Consider the following 23,662-nt stretch of genomic DNA (forward strand, 5'->3'; position numbering starts at 1 on the left):
GCTCTGTCCCCTCCTTGCCCAGGGGAGCCTCTGGGTCTCCCAAGCCTGCACCCATCCCTGGGGCCAGGGGATGGCGGGGGCACCCTGGGGATGCTCTTGGCGCAGCGCTGGGGGCTGGGACACGGAGCAGTATCCACCCGGCAAGCCGTGCCGCCTCCCTGCCGCAGGGACCCAAGCCCTGCGATGGAGGGTCGCCTGGCCCCGGGAAACGCTCCCCATGTGCATTTCCCATCGCCTCCCATCCCCATGGGCCCTTCAGGGCTGCGCACCAGTCTGCAACATGGCGATAGGCGAAGAGGTGCCAGCGTAAGCGTGGACCTGGCTGAGCGGTGTGTCAAGCACCCAGGGGCTGGGTGTGCCTACAGGCAGTGCGGGGTCCGTCTCTACCAGTTTGGCTCCATTGGGCACTGGCCAACTAGCCCGGAGCAGAGGGGAGCAGAGGATGAGTCAGCTGAGTCCAGCCGCGGGTGTGAGGGGCAGAGCTGCGGGTGATGGAGCGGAGAGGGAAGGGGACGTCAGGGTGCTTCTGTCCCCATCACTTGCAAGGGTGTCCTATAGGTCCTTGTCCCAGCGTCTGGGGCTTTTCAGCCGGGCACTGTAGGGCTGGGTCCGTAGCGGGTGTCCTGCCGGGACCGCGTCTCTGGGCTGGCCACCTGCGGTGCTGAGCGGCCCCAAGGGCTCAGCCCCGTCCTGTGCCCGCAGCCTGGCTGGGGTGTGCAGCGTGGCCGTGCTGCATGGAGCTGGGGTGGATGCGGAGGACAGCGCTGGCAGTGGGGCGCTGGCTACCGCTGCTTACCCTCCTCTCGGTGTCCTCCTGAGCGGTGGGAGAAGCCGAAGTGGGGTGAAACCCAAAGCTGCGCAGGTCTGTGCCCCTCTAAGGCTTAGAGCTTGGAGCTGGAAGCGGGCTGTGGGGCTTGCACAGCCATCTCCCCTCTGCAGCATTCCTTCCTCCCCAGCCACTGTTTGGGTCCATGTGGCACATGAGTCACCCGGATGCCGTCCTCCACCCGCTACCCTCCCCAATCAGCCCCTTTTGGGGGACAACAAGCCCCTCTGTCCTCCCTGCAGAGGTGAAGGAGGCCCCACAGGGCTCACCGCAGAGGCCATGGGGTGCCCGGCCAGGCGGGCCCTGGGGTGGGGTCCCTTCCCGGCTGGGTGCCCTGGGGAGCTAGCCAAGGACAGGTCGCCGATGGGGGGAAAGAGAAATGACTCAATCAATTAACCAGATTAAAACTGTGACTTCACCTCCCAAAAATAGCATTTCGCCAATATTTTAATGTGCTTATTAATAATCTTCTCGCGCTCTGATTAGCAGCGAGGTAATAAGAGATCAGCTGTAACCTAAATTTAACTCTCCCTAATGGATGATGGCCCCGAGAACCAAAAAAATGGAGAGGCTCCTATCCATCAGGCTGGCCCTGCTGGCAGCGCCCAAGGGACCCGTGCAGCTGCTGCCCAGCTGTGCCTGGGACCGTCACCTCTGCTGTGGCCCAGCTGGTCCCGTGGCACATTTTAGGGGGGTAGCGCCCCAGCACCCATGTGGTACTGGGCTAGGAGCACCCTAGGGGTAAGCCACGGGGGCGGGTCCCAAGCAGGGAAGAGCCTGGCCATGGTCAGGGTGCGTGGTCCCCTCCCGAAGAGACGGATCCCTTGGCGATGGGTGACTGCCCCGCCCCTTCCCTGTCCGCTGCCGTGGCGCAGGTGCTGGTGGTGCTGGGAGGATGGGGACAGGGACCGGCCATGTGGCTACCCAACAGCTCTGGCTGTTGCCCCTGTGCGTGCCCATGGCACACTTGGTGCACAGAGCTGCTTTCCGGGCAAGAAACCCCGCTCCCGGGCAATTCTGTTTACACACGGTGGGTGGCTGGCGGGGTGGTTAATTTTAGCCGGGTGGTAGGACCGCACTGCCGGCAGCGCCGGGGAGCCGGCGCCGGGGTGGCTGGGTGGGGGACGCTTCACGGCTGTTATTGTCACAGCCCGAAGTGGGACTGGTGGCGCGGACTCGGTGCCAGCCTGGGCTGCCTGTGCTGCCACGGCTGTGCCTGGGGCAGCGTGATGGGCCCTGCCACCCTCCCCAGCGCTGAGCTGCGGGCATGTGCCGGGGCCACTTTGCCTCCCTGTCCTGTGTCCCCTGGGATGCTCAGAGCAGCCGGTCTTGGGGGAGAGAGAAGGGAGGTGGGGACTGACCCGGACGCCTGGGTTTTCTGCCCTGAAAGGGGCATAGCTGGGGCAATGCTGCGCTCCTCACCCCGCAGCTGGGTGGCCACGTCCCCCGGCTGTAGCTGCAGGGGTGGGGATAGGACGTCTTGTAGGCAAAGAGGTGTTGGGGTGAAGCACGTGGGTCCAGGATCTTCCCCAGCCATGTGTCCCATGGGGCAGCCGATGGGGCTGAGCGTGGTCTGGGGACCGGAGGTGTCTCAGGCATGGGTGCAGCTGATGCTGTGGGGTTTGAGGTCTGCAGTGAGTGTGCCCAAACTCACAGTGGCACTGCCTGAGTGCCCTTGGCATTGCAGAGCAGACACCAGCCTGGATGGCTCTTGGCTCCAAGCTGAGAAAAGGGGAGGCTGATCCCGGGCATCCCTGGGGAAGTGCTACGCTGGGATAGAGGGGATGAGATGCCAGTGCCTCCCTGCCAGATCCACCTCTCTGGGCCAGCAGGGCTGCAGAGGTGCCTTCCTTCGAGGCCCAGTGTCTGGAGCAAGGACGGGCACAGGCATCCCAGCGGAGATCCTGGTATTTGCCAGTCCTGGGCTGCAGCATCGTTCCCTGGGGAGCCCAGTTTCCAGGGCTGCCAGCTCCTCCTGCGGCATGGCAGCAAGGGCCTGAGCCCTGCGGGTCCCAGGGTCATCAGTGAACTTAGAGCAGCTGTTGGACTGCGGCCATGCCTTGCTGGCCCCGCGGCACAGAGGCGCAGCCACATGTGTAGTGAGCCCCATCTGTGCTCTGCCCCCTGCTTCCTTCTCCTGGCTGATGGTGCCACTCTCCCCCCGGGCCGGGAGGGTTATTTTTAACTGTTTGCCATGTGCTGCCTGAGCACAATTAAGGTAATTGGTTTGGGAGCCTGGCTCTCACGCGTCGCTCCCAATTACCTGCCTGCCTGCCCATGCGGCCCCCCGCCTCCCTGCCCGTGGTGGCCGGCTCCTCCGGCGGGGGGACTGCCGGGACGGGGCTGCCCCAGATAGCGCGGCGGGGCTGGGCGTGGGGCACGAGCAGGCACAGGGGATGGAGCCATGGAGAGGACATCCCTGCACAACGACAGCCTGCTCTATGCCTCCCTGATTGCCATCCTCCTCCTCATCTCCTATTGGTTCACCACCCGCTGCTTCAAAATCATCAGCGGCATCGAAGGTACGGGGTTGGGGACACAGGGGGACAGGGTGATGCTGGCCCATCCTGTCCCCTTCTTCCACAAGCCAGATGGTGAGGCAAGCCGGGTGCTTGGTGTGGGAGAGGGGGACTGGGGACCCCCCTCTCTGCCTCTCTGGGGCAGCTTGATCTCCTCCTCAGTGACTTTATTTGTTCCTCCTGGCCCTGGTCCTGCTTATGCTGTGTGCGAGAGCAGCCGGTGGCAGCCACGGCCGAGCTCCAGCAGTGCCCAGGGCTTCTCCAGGGGCATCTGGCTCTGCCATGCTGCCGGCGTCTGGGTACCACTGTCCCTCGCTGTGGGATGGGGATGCAGATGGACTCCCCAGTGCCTTCCGCTCTGTGAGGGGTGCCCAGTGCCAATGCTGGGGCCTCAACCTGCATTTTGGGGCTCCCGGTCCCTTTGGGCATGACCTACATCTTTACTCCTCAGCTGGTATGTTGGGGAGCTCTGGGATGTGGCAGGGATCCGGTTTCCCTGATGAAGAGTTTCTCCAAGACCTACTGCAGTGGGATATCTGTGCTGGGGGCTTCGTAGGGTGAGACCCCCAAGGCAAGGAGCAGGGCAGGAGGGGTGGCACCAGTGCTGCGTGTCTGTGGACGTGCAGAGTCTCTCCTGCCTGGGACATGCATTTCTCCATCCATCCGTGTGACCTCTCCCTGCATGGCTCAGCCAGGGCCTCACGGCTCTTCCCACAGCATGGCCAAACACTGGCTGGCTGCAGGGGCCAGGAGCCACCCCTGGGAGCGATGCTGCTTGGCAGGATGAGGGGCAAAGCCCTGTCCCACTTCTGGCAGGGTGCATATGTTTTGGACGGTCTTTCAAGCACCCCTTGCAGGCAGCTGCGGGTCTCGCTCCATGGATGAAGCCACATGTGTGGTCCCATGTGTCTCTTCCATCCTGGGGGCAGCTCCAGATGGAGGAGCATCCCTGGGACCTTGGTGTCCCCTGACACTCACAGCCTGTCTGGACCTGCCCTGGGTGGGAGGGGATGTGCTTTGGGCGAGCAGCCCAGTGAGTTTGGGAGTACTGGGAGCTGAGCTCTGGCATGGTGCATGGCACTGGGACGTGGGGCCGGCACCAGGTACCTGTACTGGTCCTGGTGGGGTCCTGCATCATGCTGGCAGCAAACAGTGAAGGGCTTTTATTAACAGCTCCAGCATGGAAACGAGTAATCCTGATACAGCGGCCGGCGGGTGATTTCTCGCTGCTCTGCCGGGGAGGCCGGCCAGCCCGGGACGGGCACGAGGGCAGGCGGGGAAGCTGTCGCTCGGTGGCTGACTGGCTGCTGTGCCCTTCGGCCCCAGCATCCCACGACGCTGGTGGAGATGTGCGAGGCACCAACGATGGTGGGCCAACACACCGACGTGGGCTGAGCAGGTTCATTTTGCAGAGGAGCTGCCCCAAACCCTCTTTGGTGGGATAAGTCCTGGCTCAGGCTGGAAGGGCTCCTCTACAGCTGTTTCTGGCCAAAATCAGGTTGCATAAATAGCCCCATGGCATGCGGGACAGGCATCGGCCCTGGGAGCAGCTGGAGGCTCGGGGAGAGGATGGGTTGCAACCGGGGCTAAGCGAGAAAAATGGCTTTAAAAATGCAGTTGGTGTCAGTGGGAAACTTCCTCTGAGAGTGCAACAAGTCTGTAGCACTCCATCCCCAAATGGACTGACGCAGGGGCAAAGCCGGGAGCCAGGCGGGTGAAATCCAGGCTCAGTGCCTGGAAACTCACCTCTTTCCAAGAAAAGCAAATGTCAAGTCTGAAAACTTCCAGCCTGAGGGATGTTTCCCCAGGGAGGACTTTCATCTCCCTCCCCAGGCTGCCTCTGATGCATCGCTGGCATCTTCTGCTGGCGTCAGAGCCTTGGGAGCGTGCCCCAGGCGGGTGGGAGACGCTGAGCCTGGTGGCACGGGACCGCTAGATAGCCTGGCCATGCTGTGACCTGGGACTGAGCCACCGGCCCTCTCCGTCCCCTGCCTCCTGGGCTGGGAATGGGGGTCCTGGGTGGAGGCTTGGTGTGGGGCAGCCCTACTGGGAGCTCTTGCCGGCATCAGCCAGCACCTCTGCCACCTGCTTCCCCCCACAGGTGTCCCAGGGTGACATTTCTTCCCCGGTGACATATTTCCCCCTGGCACAAAGACAACAGGGAGGAAAAGGGGCTTTCTGCCCCAGTGCCATCTGCGGGGCCCGTTGTGGGGGCAGGAGGGCTCTGCAGATAGGACCAGGGCAGAAGGTCCTTAGAATTGGGCAGGGGGATCTGCCCCATAGCCTGGGCATGGCCACCTCACCTATACCTGGGGCGGCTGGCCTTGCTCCCGGAGAGGACCAGGTGGGGTGGGGGGCAGTGGTAACATGGGGGCAGCCCTGCTCCCTGCCTGCCACACTGGTGCTAGAGTTGGGACTGGTCTCGCTTCATGCCCCATGTGGGACTTGTCCACCCAGGGACGGGCAGTGCCTGCGGCAGCCCTGGGGGAAGCCGTGCACCCTACGGGGTGCTGAGTCCTGGTGATGGGGCAGGGACCCGCAGGCGCCCTGGTGGCCCCTGTGGCCTGTGACTGAGCAGCCAGGCAAGGGCTGGGATGCTGTTAAAAAAGAAGGGTAGGAGCTAAATATAGCCCCGTTGGCTGTGTGTGGATGTGTGCTCGAGGCACGTGGATGCCTGGGTTCACCTCTGCCTCCAGCTGCTGTGTGACCTTGGCTGGGTCCCTTGGTCATGCTGGGTCCCCAGCCCCTTCATCCCCTCCGCTTCTGCCTGTTGCTGCGCTGCCTGTGGGTCTGGCAGCATCTCAGGCATCCTACATTGCAGCCCCTGCTCCAGTCCCGTTCCCCCAGCCCTGCTCCCCATCTCCCCTTGGCTCTCCCAGCAAGATGGCCAGACCCATCCACCTGCTTGGAAATGGGGCAGCTGGACCTGTTGCCCCAGAGCCTCCCTAGGAGAGGGTTGTAGGGACCTTGGGGTGCTCAGCCATGGTGGTCCCCATGGGGCAGACACGCGTGTGGGGCGCAGAGGACACATCTGAGTCATCCCCATCCTGGATGTTCAGCCAGTGCCCAGCGTCCTGTCCCTCCCTGTGTCCCCCCCTGGGAACCGAGTGCCTTTTAATATCTGTGGCCCGTTTCCTTAGCAACTGCATTAAGCAAATCGATGGAGGTGGTGTCATTGGAATGGGAGGGCATGCCTCCTTCCCCCCCGGCCCCCCCATCCCTGCCACCCCCCCACACCTCCCTCCGCTTGGCCTCTCTCCACTCTTACTCGCAGGCACAGCCCTGCTCTGCCTGGGCTCTCGGCTCTTGGCTCCTCGAGCCGCCCGCCACAGCCCCACGCTGACCCCTTGCTCGCCCATGGCTGATGGCGGGTGCCCCTGAGTAGAGGGGCGACAGCCGATCCCCCCTCGGGGACAGTGGCAGGGGGCCCTGGGGATGTGTGGTCCGGCAGCCACGGAGCTGGGGTGAGGGGGCTCCAGGACGGGGTGGGGGGGTGGAGGGGCCATGAGACACCCCCAACATGAACCTGGAAGGCCTTGAGATGATCGCGGTGCTGGTGGTCTTGGTCCTCTTCATCAAGGTGCTGGAGCAATTTGGCCTCTTCGAGCCCGTGTCCTTGGAAGGTAACGGGCATGCGTGGTGCTGGCTCCTCTGGGAACACGGGGGGCTGGTGGGTGTCCAGAGCAGCTCCCCAGGATACTTTGAGGGTGCTGCATCCACGGGAGAGTCCTGGGACGCGGTGTCCATCCGCTGCTCTTAGGGGAGAGCAGGGGGGTTCTGGTGTGAGGAGTGGGGTGTCCTGCCTGCTCCGTGCAAGGTCCCAGTGGCTGGGGACAAGGGGAGGGGACGGGGCTGGCAGGGTGTCTGCTGCACGGCGGTGGCTTCGGTGTGTGCTGGGCTGCCGCGGACTGGGACTGCGTGTGAGCGCGCAAGTGGGCACCGGGGTGTTTTCCAGCATCTCTACAGGAGCAAGGTGTCCCCAGGGTCTGTGGTCACCTCACCCTGAACAGCATGAACATCAGCTGTCAGACTCAGCACCAGCCCGCAGGGCAGCCAGGCCTGGGCAGGATGGGTGCCTGCTGCACTCCCTGCTCCTGGCGCTTCCCAGAGCCCCACCATGGCCCTTGGGCAGGGTGGGGGGACAGAGGGGGTGCTGCCCGGCCGGGGAGGGGCCATGCCAGGTGCTGAGTGGTGTGTGTGGGGCACGCTCGGCGAGAGCCCAGAGCCTCTCGGGGGACTCTCTGCGTGGTGGGAGGGAGGCCAGGGCCCCTTGGCCGGGTGCTCCCTGGACTCCCAGTGGCGACAGTTGTGTGAAAGGTCCCCACAGCCCCTGCCCAGCCCCTGCAGACACTGCGAACGCCGTCTCCCCTCCATGAACGCTGCCAGGACACCCCTGGGCAGCACCCCTGAGCTGCACCTGGGGGTTGGCTGTGCCTGGGGTGGGGAGAGAGGGGGCAGACGGGGGACCTCTCCCTTTGGCCCTGCGAACCTGCTTTCAGGGCAGGAAGGCATGGTGGGGGGAAGCTTTCGTTGCTGCTTAACTGCTTGCTTTGTCCCTGTGCTCCAGTGGCAGCGCTCGTAGGCGGATCATGCCAGGAGGGAAACTGAGGCAGGGGCTGAGCTGACTGCCAGGCGTCCTGCCTGTGAGCCCTGGCGGGGGCCATGCTGGCTGTGCCCAGACTGGGCTCCCCTTCCCCAGTTCTGCTGGTGGTTTGGGGGGTGCTTCCCCCACACCCTGCTTCTCCTGCTTCCCTGAGCTTTTGCTTCCCCGTGCAGCTACCCGAAGCTTTGGACCAAAGCCGGCGGCATCGATTGCGGCTGCTCTGCAGCACGCTGGCTCCCAGCTGCGGTGGAGTGGGGGGAGGCAGAGAGCCCCCCGGCCCCTGCGGCAACCTGTTGAGGGGTGCAGGACAAGGCAGGAGCTACTCCTTGTCTGGGCCATGCTCCTCCGTCCCATGGGGCACACTCCTTGTCCCCCTGCAGGTGACTTTGCTCTGGCCTGGGCCAGGGCAGGAGGTTGGAGATGGGGTGTCCTGTGTCCAGCCTTGTCCCCATCAGCCGGCAAGCTGTGGCAGTGGGAGAGGGACCCAGGTGCTCTGGGTTGGCAGCATTTGCTCCTGTTGCCAAAAGGTGCCCAGCGGAGAGGGAAACGTGTTGCCTAAGGGACAGAAATCAGCTGAGGTTGAGCTGAGCCCTGGGCACTGTATGGGGAGTCCTGTGGCTGAGTGGCTGCGTGTTGGGATGGGGGTGAGATGCTGCTGCGTGGGTCACCCCCCCTCAGCTCAGGAGGTGGCAGGTAGGAGACTTTGCTCTCTGGGGAAGGTCCCAGGCAGTGTCTGAGGCTGGGAAATGCTGAGTCCCCTCCGGGGGTTGTTTACCAGCCGTGCCTGGGCACCAGTGACAGCCCAGGGACCACAAAGAGCCTGAAACCGTACACTAATGGCTCGGGTTTGCTAATGGACGTGGGGCCCTGCCACCCGCTCCGGAGCCATCCCTACTGCCTGCTGCATTTCCCCTGTCCCACATCTGTGCCCTCCCTGCCCCATCCCTGCCCCGGCTGTGCTGGTGGTGTCCTGGAATGGTCTGTGCTGGGAGGTGTCGTGCTGCCGCGGTGATGGGCTGGGATGGAGCATCTCCAGAGGAGACCAGAAAAATGCCCCAGCCCTGGGGAAGGGTTTGGTGGAAGCATCTTGCAGCGAGACCCCGTCTGTCCCTGGGGGGACTGCAGAGGGGAAGGGGATGACATGGGGGAACTCCAGGCTTGGTGGGTTCCCAGGCTCAGCTGAATGAGGCCTCAAGCAACCTGTCCTCCATTTGGAACTGACCCTCCTCCGAGCAAGGACTTGGATGGGAGCACTGGTTGTCTGCACCCCCTTGCCCTGTCCCTTTGGCACTGTCCCCCCTCGGATCCTGCGCAGCCGGAGCTCCTGTCTGGTAGCAGCAGCGGAGCATCTCCCGTGGGTGCGCTGCGCTCCAAGACCTCCAGGGGCGATCGATGCTGGAGCTGGCGTTGTTTACCAGCTGGTAAACACTGATGGGCGATGTCACCCCACCGCTGCCCTGTGCCACCGTGCCTGTCCCCAGCCCCGAACATCTCCCAGCAGAGCTGCACACGTGCTGCTGAGCTGCCCGAGGGGCTCCCAGACCCCTGCCAAGAGCCCGTTTTGGCCAAGCACTCAGGAGGGGGCAGGCGAAGAGAAACGCTATTGATTTTGGCTCCTGAAGTGCAGCATCAATAATTCAGCACAGAGCAATCAGTCCCGGCTGGGAGGAGGAGCGGGTGGGAGGTAAAAGGTGGGAGAGCCGCCCGCGTAGCTCGGCCTCAGATGAATATTAGATGAAGCTGCAGATTGCCATGAGCAGGATAATTGGTGCCTGCCCAGGGCTGGCAGGGCTGTCCCTGCCCCAGTGGGGCCAGGACCTGTGTGTGGGGCAAGCAGGATTGGGGGGGTCTTGGAGAGCCTCCGACATGGCCCCTCTCTTCCCCTGGGGGCTGCTGCTGTTGTCCCAGAGCTGAGGATGCAGAAGGGGAAGAGGGGCTGGGGAGGATGCCAAACTTGTCCAGAGTTCTGGGAAGAATGGGAGGAAACGGCAGCCTGCCAGGTGCCACCAGCACCCCAAAGGGTGCCAGGCAGGAGAGTGGTGGCAGCAAACAGCAGGGCCACCTCTCGGTGTCCATCTCAGGGCAAGGGTCCCTCCGGAGAGGGGAGAAAACGAGCATCCCTGCAGCGCTGGTGAGAGCGAAGCCCCATGCCGAGCCCCGCTTTCGTCCTGCTTTCCAGGAAGGCCTTTGGCAGGAGCGTGGTGTCTTGGCTGCGGAAGGGACCAGCTCTTCGGGATGCGGTGCCAGGGGTCCCCGGGCTCAGGGCACCATCCAGCCTGGCAAGTTTGTCAGATCCGAGAGGTCAAGGCGAGCTGGCTGTGGGTGGGGTAGGTCTTGGAGCACCGAAATCCAGCCCGGGACAGCTGTGGGTGCTCTAGATTGAAGTTTGGGGTTCCCTGGGCTGGGGTGCACCAGGGATTTCCCCATGCACAGCCGGTTTAACCCTTGCTTTTCCTTTCCCAAGGGCTGGCAGGTTTTTCAGCTGGCTGTAGGACTGGGCAGGGTCTGATGGCTGAATAAGGAGAGACCTGCTGGCTCATGGTGAGGGCTTGCAAAGCAGGAGAGTAAGGGGCAGAGGTAGCCATGACTGGGCTCTGGGTTTGGATTCCGGCACAGCCTTACACACTGAGGCGTGCTGTAGCTGGGCCACCTCCTGCCAGCACTGGGGTCTTGGAGGAAAAGGTCCCTGGAGACCCTGCGATCCCCCGTGTGGAGCGTCTCCCACGTGCTCCGGCACCCAGGACATCAGCTCTGGTTATCACTGTGGACGCAGGATGGACTGTGCTGACTCACCCTGCCCGGGGACCGTGAAGCCAGGGGAGGAGGGGACTTGGCCCTGGGTCCCCTTGGCTGTGACCCCAACAGCTGAGGCCAGGGCAGGACAGCTCTCCCAGCACCCAGCTCCCCAGGGACCGCAGCACCCGCGGCACACACCCCACTGACTGCCGTCGTGTGGTGTCACGTCCCGCTCAGCCCAGCCAGACGTAATTAGCTTGTTGAATCTCTTCTCCCTCCGGCCTCACGTTAATCACTTTTCACATTGCTTCCCTCTCAATTCCCTCTGGCCTGGCTCACTCTTTCTGTTGCTGCTGTGCCTGGAGAGGGCAGCAAGGGGACCCACCTGGACACGGAGCAGGGAACCCACTCTGCTGCATCCTGCCCCAGAGACGGGCTCTGAGCCAGCAGACCAGGGTGGGCAGGGAGATCGCTTAGCCACAGGGAGGTGAGAAAATCGCAGTCTGGAGAAAAAGCCATAAAGCTAGAGGGCAAGGGAGCCTGTTGGGACAGCCCTTCTTTGCAGCCCTTCTCTGCAGGCAGAGGATGAAACCTCGGAGTCCGACAGGAGAGGCTGGCTTGGAGCTCGCCCGGGGCTCTCTAGCACAGGGTTGTGTTGGGCTGCAGGGTGCCGTGAGACCTCAGCAGGGTCTCCTTCACCTCTCCCCTGCGAGGGGCAGGACTAGACGCCAGGACTGGCCACAGGCAGGAATCGAGGTGCCCTGGCCAGGGCTCTGTGGGGTTGTGGTCCCCAGAGCGCAGGCAGCAGGAAGTCCCACGTGCTGTCCACGCTTGGCATCCCCTCCCTGGGATGCAGGGAAATGTCTTGTTCCCTGTGGGCACCTGTCCCAGGGCTCGCTGTACTGCTGAAGCAGGGGGTGGCCAGATCTAAAGCAGCTTTTAGGTGAGAGATGCATAGAAAACGGGCTCAAAGAGACTTTCTAATAACTACTGCTGCCAGGCTGGGGTCTCTGCTCTGCTGCCCACGAGGCAGGGCTTTGGGTGGGCTGTGGGGACCCCTCACCTGGGGACCCCCCGCCCTGGCTGGCCACCCTACCAAGCTGCCCTCCCTCCAGGCAGCACCCTGGAGTGGAGTGGGGCACATTTCTCTCCAGCAGCAAGCAAGGTACCCAGGGCTGGCAGCCCCCAGCTGCAGCTCCTCCACGTGCCACAGATCTTGCACGTGGCTGTGACTTACTCGCTGGTGCAGGGAGGTGCGGATGTTCCCCCGGGAGGTGAAGAGGGAAGAAGGTGGCAGGTGTCTGTGGAAGTGATCAGTGGACGAGGCTCTAAGGCAGGGAGCTCCCCATGCCATCCTGTGGGGGCACTGCTGGGGGGCAGGTTTGGTGGTCCGGGGATGGGGCAGAGGGGCTGTCCTGGGCAGGGCTGGTCCCTGGGTTGGGTGGCAGCAGCGTCCCGGGGGGCAGTGAGTGATGAGCTCGAGGGTCCCTACGCACAGCTCGGCTCCAGGGTCGGTGCCACCACACGCTGCTGTTGGGGTGGGCGTTGCGGAGCAGCTGAGCCTCCTCCACACACCCGTGGTGCCAGCTCTGCACCCCACCGTGGCTTTCTGGGGCTGCAGAGTGCTCGTGCCAGGCTGTGTAGGTGCAGGGTGGCAACAGTGGGGTGTCCCGGGGGACTTGGGGTGAGACCTGGCCCCTAAATCCTTTGGGCAGATGCATGGGCTCTCCCCTCCCCTGCAGCCTGGGTGCCCTGAGGGACACCGGAGGGTGCCGGGGCGGGAAGAGGGAGGGCCAAAGCGGGTCTCTCCTCCCCTGCCCTCCCCTCTCCTCCCTTGCTGGGTCTGTGGCTGCTGGACCAGCTGCCTGCTGGGGCTGCGCGTCTGGGGGATGTCGGTTGCTGGGGCACCCTGGGACCCTCAGGGGCTGCAAACGGTGGGCATCATCCTGCTGCTCTGCTCCAGCCTCAAGCTACTCCATGCCCTGGGCATCATCGACCTGGCCAGGGGAGGTGCGACAGGGGCAGGGATGGAGTTGCAATGGGCTGGGGATGTAGTGGGGGAGGTATTCCTCACCCCCTGTCCCAGCGGCTGCAGGGTGCTTGGGGGAGGTTGGAAGGTTTAGTGTGTTTTGGAGCACTTGGGGGACATTAGAGTGTGGGAGGTCGTCTAGGGTGTCTGGGGGCATTAGGGTGTAGGGAGCTGGGGAAGTGAGGGTGTCTGGGGGTTGGGGTCTGGGGGTGTTTGGGAGTGTTGGGGTGCTTGGGGGGCACTGGGGTGCAGGGGTATCAAGGATGTTGGGGTGGGAATATCTGGGGACATTGGGATGTGAGGTGTTGGGGTGCAGAATGCTAGAAAGTTAAAGTGCCTGGGAGCATTAGGGTGGGGCATATCTGGGTCTGGAGGCACTGGGGTGCAGTGATGTGTGGGGTGCTGGGGGACTGGCACTATCTGGGGTGTTGGAGTCTGGGGGCATTAGGATGCAGGGGGCTGGGCTTTGTCAGATGATGGGTAAAAGGGCTGTGGGTAACTGGGGCTGGGGAGAGGGGTGGAGCTGGGACCAGGGAGGGGTGGATGTGGGGTGCGGCACCACACAGGGGAAAGCTTTACCTGCTGCCGCAGGAGTTGGTGGTGATGGGGGAGCATGGCTAAGAGGCTGGAGCCCCCAGCCCCTCGCCGTCCCTTGGGGCTGTGCCAGGGTGGGGTGGGGACGGAGCTGCCGTGGATGCTGAGCTCCCTGGACTGCCAGCTGGGTGCTGAGGACAGGGCTGGATGTGTCCGGGCAAGAGGACCAAAAACACGTCTGAACAAGGAATGCAGGACCTGTTGTCTGTGCCTGGCGAGGGCGGGAGCGCAGGGAGCTGCACGGTGTTGCTGCCTTGTCTGCTTTGGCTGCCTTCCTCGGCCGTGCTGCGGACAGCCTTGGCTCAGACAAGGGCTGCCAAGAGACTTTGCCTGAGTGTGATTTGGGGTTTGTTTACCTCCATCCCCTCTGCCTCCTGACTAGTGCTGGGGATGCTGTGAGATAAAGGGGCTGCAGATTGCATCCCCCTGGGCAGCCAGATCTCGGTACGGGAGCTCTGACGGAGCGTGTGCAGGTAGGAGTGATCGCAGGAGCAATTAGTGGCTGAGCAGAGGGAGGGGAGGAGGGGGCCATGCTCAGGAGGTGCTTTCAACCTCCTTGTGATGGAGGATGTCCCTGAGCTGCCTGGGATCTGACTGGGCTGTGGCTGAGGCATGTCTAGACTTCGTCCCTGTGCCTTACTGGGGAGGGTATGGGTGGCATCTGGGTAATGGGTATGCAGAGCACCACCTCTCTTACAGGACATGCTGCCTGCAGCCAAGAGGAGCTGCTGCTCTGCTGAGGCATTTCTTGGGTAACTCATCTGGCACGTTGGATGCACCGGTTCCTGCTGCCAGCGATGTCCCTGCCATGAAGGTGGTGATGAGAACAGGGCAAGATGTGTCCCGGCGATGCACATGGCTGTCCCACTCCCACAGCCTTACCTGCTCTGTTTGGGGAGCCCCTGAGCTCCACTCTCTCTTGGCACCTGCATCCCATCCCATTCCCTGCTCGCAACATTTCATATGTGGTGTGGCCTGAGAAATTATTATTCTGCCAACATCTCCTTTGGGCACAGCCAGGCTGTCTGGGAGCATGGGCACAGGCTGGGGATGGGAATGGGGACAGCACTGCTGTGAGCCCCGCTCTGCTCTGCAGCCCCTTCTGGCCCGTGCCCCCCGCTTTGGGGCCTGCTCAGCACAAGGGTTGTGCAGCTGCTCTCCCCTCTCTGGCACGGAGGAACATCCCGGCCCCGAGCCTCTGCTGTCCCGTGAACCGCAACTCTCATGCAGCAGCTTTGCTGCTCCCAGCTCCTTCAGTCCTGCGGGCTCTGGGTGTCCGGGCTGAGGCTGCCCCTGTCCCACCCCCAGGACAGGGGCTCTCCGTCTGTCCCCTGCCCCGGGAGATGCCAGCTCTGGTGTCATTCCCCTAATGGATGACCGTCTGGCCCCAGCGGCTGCTGCAGGCACCTTGGCCCCGCTTACTCTCAGCTCTGTCACCGCTGACTGATGAGGGTCATTTGCAGAGCTGCTGCTGGCAGGACCCATCCTGACGCTCCGCAGCGCAGCTGGGGCAGCTCCCTCTCTCTTCCTCCTGCCGGCCTTCATTGCGGGCCCCCGGGAGCTGTGGTCCCCCGAGCGGGAGCTGGCCCTGCCCGAGGCCGGGCGCTGCGGCGGGGAGCAGCGCAGGGGCCGGTGGACCCTCGGAGCTGAGCTCTGCGCGGGGATGACCATGAGCCGCAGGCCGTAGGGGCAGCTGGGCTCGGCACCGCTGCCCAGGTGGACCCAGGCCCACGGCCAGGCAGGGAGAGCTTGAGGACGTGCCTCTGTCCTCCCAGGAAAAGGTGATGCTCTGGGAGGGGATGGAGGCTCTTGTGCTGAAAAGAGCGTGTTCTGAGAACTGCTGACCCCTTCCCCATGCTCACCTGGGCCTGCCCTGCCCCTTCTTCTGGCTCATCCCCTGGGCCTGGCTGGGGTTCACCCTCCTGCTTCCCAGCCAGGCTATCTGAAAAGGCAAAGGGTGCTGCCCTTGCGCGGCTGCCTCCGCTGCCCAAACCCTGCTCCTAGGGCAGGGTCCTGGGGCAGATTGTCCCCAGGGTACCGGCTCCTCCTGACTGACCCGGTGTTGCCCCGTGGGGCCAAACAGGGGCTATGGGAGCTGCATGACCCACCCCATGGCTGCTGGTGCTCTGCTCCCGTCCTGGAACAGTGGCGTGTCCAGGCACCGAGCTGGGGACACTGCCGGGGGGGGGGGCGGGTCTTGCCACCGTGGGATGCACATCTTCCACCCATTGTAATGATGCGTTTATTGCCAGGTTACTGAGAGTGAGGGGGCAGTTTTGGCAGTTACTGTTGGCTTGTTATTGTAGCAGGTTGGGTGCTGTGGATGGGTTGGGTTGGTCTCCCCAGCCAGCTGTCACTGGGAGGGTGCTGGTGGATGTGGCTCTGTGGGGAGGGCAGGGATGTGGTTATGCGTTGGGTTGACCCCGGCTCCTGCTTTCTGGGGACACCATGGAACAGCCCAGGCTTGGGTCCTCCCTGGGAAGGGGGGTGTCAGCCCAGCGGCATGGCAGCACTAGCTGGACAAATCAGCTTCTGGTGGCTTAATACAAAGTGGTCCCGGTGGCAATCACTGCTGGGGTCAGGGATCCACCCGCTGTGGGTCCCTTCAGAGCCAGTGTCCAGCGACCTCCGAGACTCATTTTGGTGGTATATGGAGGTGGGGATGGGAAATCCCTTCCTCTTTTGGTGCTGCCCAAGGATGGAGGCTCGGTTTGTGCGTGTGTTGTGAAGTCGCTGGGCTGTGGAGTGCTACATGGGGAGTGATAAGCCACTTAACCTCCTGCCGCAGACAAAACACTTGCCAGCCCTTTCTGCTGGCTCGTCTTGCGCCAGCCGCTTGAGTGAGGGCTCCCGCAGAGGGGCGGAGGGCAGAGCGGCATCTGGAAAAGGAGCTGTGGCTGCGGACGTCCCCTGTACCCAGCGGGGCAGCACGTGGCCGGGCTCCGCTCCCCACCTTTGGACAGAGCTGTCTCCCAGCGAGAGGGAGCCCGGGGAGCCCGCAGGCTTGCTCGTGGTATGGATGCTGGGAGGCGGAAAGGGGACGGCACGTTCCCCCCAGCCGAGCCCTCGGGTGCACCAAAGCCAGGACAGCAAAACCCCAGCCCTCGTCACCTCTCTCCTGTTGTTAAGCTGCATGTGCTGAACGTGCTCCCTCCCCTGCCCTGGGGTCCCTGGAATTGGGCCCTCTTTGGTTTTCTCCTTAAGAAAGCGTCCATGTTCTTTATTTTTTTTCTTTTTTCCTTCTTTATAACAAACTAAAGTGTAACTTGCACCCGACCTGACCTACTGCACGTGCCTATACCTGCTGCCCCTGTGAGTCCAACCACAGTTTACTCTCTGTTGCATCTCTCTCGCTGTGTGATTTCCCTCCCACTCTGCTCCCTCCCGTGGTCCATCACCCTGGCACTGGGTGTTGCTCTGTCCGCCCATCCCCTCTCCCTGGGCAAAGGGACTGCTCCTGCCTCCCAGGTCTGTTCCTACAGCTCGGCTCTGCTGGAGGGACCTGGCCCCAGGGCATCCTTGGAAGGCTGAAAGGTGCAATTTCCCCTTCCCTCTGCAAATTAAAGCAGATGCGTTGATGCATTCCCTACATGTTTGCACATCACTGGCACCCTGCTGTGGCTGCTACTTCCCAGGGGACGAGTCTGCCTGATCCAAGTAGCTTTGTGTGACATCCTGCTGGGACAATGACCTCCTGGAGTTGTTCTCCATCACCCCAGAGTGATGGAGCTGCCTGCCCCAGCCTGCTGCCTTGGCTTGAGCTCAAAGTGTTCCAGGTCCTGCCTGTGGGCACTCGGGGACCAACCTGCCTAGCTGGGGCCGCTGCTTCTGGACCCATGTCTGTATCCCAGAGCTGGGGACCACGCAGCACCATTTCCCCAGCACCTGGAGCTCAGCTCAGCCTGACAAGGCTGAGAAAGCTGCTGGAGAAGTCCCGTCTGCTATCCCCATAGAGAAACAACCCCAAACCAGGGTTTGGGTCATGTAGGCATCATGACCTGCTGCTTGCAGATGTCCAGGGCGCTTGGAGCAAACATGGTGTCAGCAGAGCCCCAAAAGGACTTTGCACCTTTCATCCCATCGGTGTCCTGTGCCGCTGTCTGCCTCCCTTTGGGGGCTGGAGCCCAGCATGGCCTTCATCCCCTCCTTTTTCTCCCCTCCCTGCCTGTGGCATTAGTCCTGTGCTGAGTTTGCTGGCTTGAGGCACTGCGGGAAGGGAGGGAGTGGGTCTGCGGCCGTGGGGCAGCGCCAGCTGGGAAAGATGGGGATGAGCAAAGCCACTGGGGTCTCGATGGGGAAATACGGGGTGGCAGGGGGGTCTGTGCAGCAAAGAGACCTGCAGTTTAGGCAGGGCCACTCGGAAGCAATGGCCATGGGCCAGCCCGCCGACCCTGTCCCATAGCCTGGCCAAGGCAAAGCCCTGAGCCCCGACCCCTTCTGACTGTCCCAAAGCAGGGCCCCGGGTTCGAGTCCCGGTGCTGCGCTGGGGCGGGGGGGTGCATGCCGCAGTCCGGGCTGCATGGCTGGGTGCGGTGCATGCTTCGCGTTCAGACGTTGGGTGCCAGCAGGATCAAACCCGGCCCCGAGCCCTGGGGAAGATGCAATGCCCCGGCTCGGCTGCAGGCTCTTTCTTGGGCTCCATCCTGCCCTGCCTCCCTGCACAGCCCCGTGGGGAGCGGGGAGTCCCCAGGGAGCGGGTATTTGGCTTCAGGGCTAAAGGCAGAGTCCAGCCCTGCCATCTCCTGGGTCTCTGCGCTGATGGGTGTCTCCAGTGCACCCCGGCACACTCCGATGGGGCGGTGCAAGAGGTGCTGGGTGTGGGTAGCCCAGCAGGGTTGCCCCTTTGCCATCCCCATCCTTCTCAAGCAGGGAAACTCCACTGCCGGGTTTGTCCTGGGACGAAGCAGAAAGGTCAAGCAGAGCCTCGGCTGGGCTTTGCCTTCCTGCTCCTCCGGCCCCATGCTGCATGTGCTGCCTCCAGCCCCACTCGCCCCACGCCGGATGCCCAACCCTGCTGCCCAATGGGTCCGGGGGCTGCTGCTCTGTTAATTCTTCTTCTGCTTGGTGACTCCTTCTTTCTTCCAGGCAACGCACCGAGCCAAACTAAAAAAGCGCTGAAGCAGCGATTCCTCAAACTGCTGCCCTGCTGCCGGCCCAAATCCATCCCCTCGCTCAGCGAAAGCAAGTGCTTCTTCTTGCCTTTGTGTGTGTGCGTCCCCGGCGGTGCTGCTGCCTGCCCTCCGCCCCGGCCCTGCCCGCGGGAAGGGGATGCCTCCACTGCTCCCCTGCCCTGGGGCTGGGGCTGTCGGGATCAGTCCTGCCCCAGAGAGGTCCGATCCGAGGGGCTCTGCACCCACCTCCGTCCTTACCTGCTTCCAGGCTGGTTTTCCCCCTCTCCAGCTCCCTGAAGCAGCTCTCACGGGATGCACAGCAGCGAGACTCGCTTTGGAGCTGGCCTGGGGCAGCAGGACCCTCCTGGCGCTGGTTTAAGGGCTGGGGGGCTGTTGCTCAAAGCTCGGTGTCGGAGATGGAGGTGTGACAGGGGAGAAGGGGCTGAGCCGGGAGTGAGCGCAGAGCTGCCCAGAGCCCCCTCCCCACCCCGCACGGGGTGTGCTTGGCCTCCGGGTGAGTCCGAGCCCCTGGCCGGGGTCTCCCCCTGCCCCACTGTGCGAGCTGACCCACCCTGCGAGAAGAGGTGAGTATGGAGGGGCCATGGCTGAGCTGCCCCATGGATGGGGGGTACCTGCTGCGGGGCCACAGCCCCTTTCGGTTGCAGTGGTGTCCGGGAGTGCTGCTGTGGGCAGGGGCTGTGCAGCTTGCCAGGTGGTGGAGAGAAGCCATCGATGATGGGAGGGGGCACAGGGGGCAGGATCGGGTCTAGACAAGGCCAGGGGGGCATTAGGGGCTGGGGGCTCTGCGGGGCAGCTCTCCTGCTGGACACAAGCCCCAGTGCAGCACAGACCTGCGGGATGCCCAGGTCTTGGCTCCATGGGGCAGATGGCTGTGCTGGGGGCAGGAGAAGGGCAGGTAAAGGGGCTCTCAGCATTGGGGGGCGGGTGTGTGTGTGTGTGACACCCCCTTTCTGCCCAGTCTGGGCTGTACTGGAGGCTGGGGGGGCTGTTGCTCGGTGTCAGCCACTGGTCTGCCCCCAGGGTGTCTCTGAGCATCTCCTGCTGGCATACACCCAACTCCAGCTGAGCAGGGCACCCCAAAAATGTGTCACCCTGGGCAGGTGCGAGAGGACGGGGTGTGCTGCGCAAGGTGCCTCTCTTGCCATGGCAGGGCAGGGCAGGACGGTGCTGGCCTCAGCCACCCTCTCTTCCCCCGGGTTCCTTGCAGACAGCGTCGAGGATGAGTTTGAGCTCTCCACCATCTGCCACCGCCCCGAGGGGCTGGAGCAGCTCCAGGAGCAGACCAAGTTCACCCGCAAAGAGCTGCAGGTCCTGTACCGAGGCTTCAAGAACGTGAGTACCCTTCGATCAGCTTTGCTAGCCCCACCTCCACTGCCACATCCAGCTTGGAGGACCCTTCACACCCAACGTTGCCCATGCCCATGGAGTCTCCTTCTCTGGAGACCTTCAAAACCTGACTGGACACGTTCCTGTGCAACCTGCCCTAGGTGATCCTACCTTGGCGGGGGGTTGGACCGGATGATCTTCAGAGGTCCCTTCCAACCTCTGCCATTCTGTGATTCCGTGATTCTGTTTGCAAAGTCTTTCAGGACCTTGGGGTTGAAATATCAGGCCATAGGTGCTTTAAGCTGGCTACCACTTTCAACTCTGCCTTGGCTTTTTTACAGCAAGTTGCAGGGACCTGAACCTTTCAGGGACTATAGGCACCAAATTATCAAACTGGTCCTTGCATGATACAGAGTCGAGCTCCAAAGGCAGAAAATCCTTGTTCGTGCCCCAGGCTCTGGGGAAGGACTCAGGTTCACCTGGGGTTTGTGGCACTGGAAGGGGCTGGTGTCCCTCCCACAGCCTCCATCCCCACCAGGCAGCAGCTCTGGTACTCAATCATCCAGTTTGTGCGAGCTCCTGCAGCCAGTGTCGCTGCCTGCGATTGCTGGGCACCAAGACGGAGCTGTCCCTGTCTGCGGGGCTCGGAACAGCTTCGGATGGCAGAAGCAGGGGATGCACCTTCCTCTGGGTGTGATCCCACCTCCATGGAGCTCAGTGGGGGAGGCCTGATCCTGTGCTCCATCCCCCTGGGTGCGGACAGCCCCCTCCCTGGGTGCGTGGGGTACAAAGGCCCTCCAGCAAGGGGTGCAGCCCACCAAATCAGGAAGATGCTCCAAGCAGCCTCACCAGCCGTCTCTGCCAGGTAGCGCAGGGCTGGGGGGGGGGCGAGGCAAGGGAGCTGCAGGGTTTTAGGGGGATGGTCAGTCCCTCTCCACGATGTGGAGGTGATGCTGTGGCTTGCCCTGGCAGGAGTGCCCGAGCGGCATCGTCAATGAAGAAAACTTCAAGCAGATCTACTCACAGTTCTTCCCGCAGGGAGGTGAGTGCCCATCCCCATGCCCCGCAGGGGTGCCTCTGTGGGGTGGGGGGGCTGCACAGCACCCCCTCACACTGTCTGCCTCCCCTCAGACTCCAGCACGTATGCCACCTTCCTCTTCAACGCCTTCGACACCGACCGCGACGGCTCCGTCAGCTTCGAGGTGAGCTGTGGGCGATGGGGCGACGGAGGCAGGGAGGGCACGTCCCTTCAGGTACCGCGGGCTGGGCTGAGCAGCACTGCTAACAGTTGCAGATGGATGGGGACCTTCACAGGGGCTGGTGGAGTTTATTAAATGCCCAGAGGCAGCAGAAAAACATTGAAAAGCAACAAAAAGGCGGGGGGGGGGGGTATAGTTTGTGGCTGGGAAAAGAGGCTGGGAAGTGTCTTGTAGGTACCCAGACTGGCAAGCAGAGCTGTGGCTGGGTCTTGTCCAGGCTTTGGCTGAACAGCAGGTCCTGATGCACGTTGTCCTCTTGGGTGCTGTGACCCAAGGGACTAGTGTGGCACATATTTGGGGTCAAGCAATCAGCAATCGGTTTTCCCCAGACTCTTTTTGATACTCAACTTTGTCAGCCCAGCCCCAGGGCACTGCTTTGGGGCTGAGTTTCCCCCTCTGTGGGAGGGACAAGCAGGGCTGTGCCCTCTGTGTCCATGAGACCCTTTGTGGCCATAACTCCCATCTGCCTGCCTTGCCCTCCTCACAGGACTTTGTGTCTGGGTTGTCCGTCATCCTGCGGGGCACCATTGATGACCGCCTGAACTGGGCCTTCAACCTCTACGACCTGAACAAAGATGGCTGCATCACCAAAGAGGTGGGATGGGGGGGTCAGGGCTGGGGCCAGCGCAGGTCTGCGCCCGGCAGCAATGAGAGCAGGACTCGGGGATGTTTGGCTGAGCTCTGGAGGAGAGCTGGTGGGGTCAATATTTACCGAGTGCAGCTTTGCAAACAGGTCCCTCCTGGCCCCCCGGCACCGGGGTGTCTCTGGGGTGGAGGGTGGATGAGGGGTGTGCTGCTTTGGGGCTCCATCACACATGCAGCACACACACAGAGCTGGCAGGAACACACCTGAGCACCCCACTGGTCCTTGGAGAGCATCACGAAAAGGGTGTGAGTTGGGGACCAGGAGGAGGCAGAGCCCTGTGTCGACCCTGCAACCCCCTTCCCTCCAGGAAATGCTGGACATCATGAAATCCATCTACGACATGATGGGCAAATACACCTACCCGGCCATGCGGGAGGAAGCGCCCCGGGAGCACGTGGAGAACTTCTTCCAGGTGAGCCGAGCACATCCTGGGGGAGCAGAGCTCCAGCACAGAGCCAGTAGTGCTCAAAGCCTGGCACAGTGCAGGAGAAAGCACCCCACACTGGGGATGAAGCAGGGCTGTGATGGAGCCAGGGAGAGAAAAGGCCATCATGGTCCTGCCGGGTGCTTGGGGGTGGCTGGGGCAGGGGTGTGCTGTGTCCAGCCCCTGTGGGACCTGGGCAAGGCGTGCTGGGCTCTCCTTGGGGCTGTCCCTGCCATGCCCCGCCATGCTGTGCTTCTCTGCAGAAAATGGACCGAAACAAGGATGGCGTGGTGACAATCGAGGAGTTCCTGGAGTCCTGCCAGAAGGTAAAGCCACCAGCAGCTGTGCTCTAGGGCTGGGCCACCTCCCTGTCCCCTAGGGACCTCTGTCCCCCCATCACTCTCCTGGCAGAGAGGGGGTGACGGCAGGGCTCCCGGGGGCAAGGCTGGGGCTCTGCTTTTGGAACTGTATCCGTGCCGGCATCCCTGTGCAGATGAGGAGAGGCGTGCATCCCAGCAGGGCTTAGAAACTGCCTGTAGTCCCTGGGGCTCTTGTCCCATGGGTCAGAGCTGCCACAAGGGTAAAGCCAGGTTTGGGGAGACCTGCCCAGATTGCTGTTCTGTGCCCAACCCGTCCACTTCCCACCTCCTCCCCGCAGGACGAGAACATCATGCGGTCCATGCAGCTCTTCGACAATGTGATTTAGCTCCCGGACCTGCCTCCAGCCGAGCTCTCCTGCCACTGGGCCCAGAACCTGCTTCTCTCTCGACTTTTCCTTCGAGCCTCCCCTCCGCCGGCTGCACAGACACCCCCACAGGAAGGGGCATCCCTTCTCGGAGACGCGGTCGGCACCGGGATCTTCCCTTCCCCCTGGGCCGGCTCCACTTTCCTTGGGGGATCCCAGGCAGGTGCTCCCAGACGTTGGAGCGTGGGCATGGCTGGCACAGGGCGAGTGTTTGGCCTGGATGGACCTCCCTGCACCCATTCCTGGTGGGCTGTGGTAGAGGCTTCCCCGATGCACAGCACCCTGTGTAGCCACAGCTCCCGCACCCCTGACCCTCCCCAGCTCAAGGAGCCCCCAGCACCGGCTCCAGCCCAAATCCTCCAGTGACTCTGTCTAGAAACCAGTAAAGTCTTGCAATGGGCACCAGCACCTTGGCTTCCCCCCTACCCCTGCCATGCCCTGACACGGGGAGCATGTCCGGCACATCAGACGTGAGCCACTGGCCGCCCTCCTTGCTCAGCCCCTGGGCGAGTGGGTGGGCAGAGGGGCCATGCCTGGAGAAGTCAGCCATATGGGCACTCGGGGTTCATCACTACATGAGCTGTGGGGAACAGCCCCTGACCCCGGGGGGCCTGGTTAGACCTAGCAGGCTCATCCTAACATGGGTAGAGGGGAGACTAAAGGGACCCCGAGGTGCCTTCTTGTGGCACTAGTCCCCAGGATGGACGATGCTGGGCTGGGAGAACTGCAACTTCAGCCCTGTCCCTTAAGTTTGGGGTGCTGGCACACAGGGGATCTCAGGGATCCACTTTGAGGCTCCGGTGGAGAGAAACCCTTCCCATCC

General features: G+C 62.9%; 1 protein-coding gene across 4 annotated transcripts in view; it reads left to right on the top strand.

Moving 5' to 3' along the window:
• The window catches only part of KCNIP2 (potassium voltage-gated channel interacting protein 2), a gene marked incomplete at both ends in the record, with an annotated part of 45,031 nt that extends 22,231 nt beyond the window's left edge, over positions 1-22,800 (top strand). Inside the window, 9 exons of one of the 4 annotated variants that reach the window (XM_082002362.1) lie at positions 6,866-6,968; positions 18,393-18,492; positions 19,651-19,771; positions 20,738-20,807; positions 20,897-20,967; positions 21,512-21,619; positions 21,978-22,082; positions 22,358-22,420; positions 22,753-22,800. In XM_082002362.1, coding sequence (XP_081858488.1) covers positions 6,866-6,968; positions 18,393-18,492; positions 19,651-19,771; positions 20,738-20,807; positions 20,897-20,967; positions 21,512-21,619; positions 21,978-22,082; positions 22,358-22,420; positions 22,753-22,800 — 789 coding nt within the window. Of the gene's footprint in view, positions 1-6,865; positions 6,969-18,392; positions 18,493-19,599; positions 19,772-20,737; positions 20,808-20,896; positions 20,968-21,511; positions 21,620-21,977; positions 22,083-22,357; positions 22,421-22,752 lie in introns of those variants that run through there. The other 3 variants (XM_082002361.1, XM_082002363.1, XM_082002364.1) reach the window with 3 other exon arrangements.
• Between the last annotated feature and the right edge of the window lie 862 nt (positions 22,801-23,662).

The sequence above is a fragment of the Phaethon aethereus genome (genome assembly GCF_964289735.1).
Source record: "Phaethon aethereus genome assembly, chromosome: 7".
Classification (NCBI taxonomy): Eukaryota; Metazoa; Chordata; class Aves; order Phaethontiformes; family Phaethontidae; genus Phaethon; species Phaethon aethereus.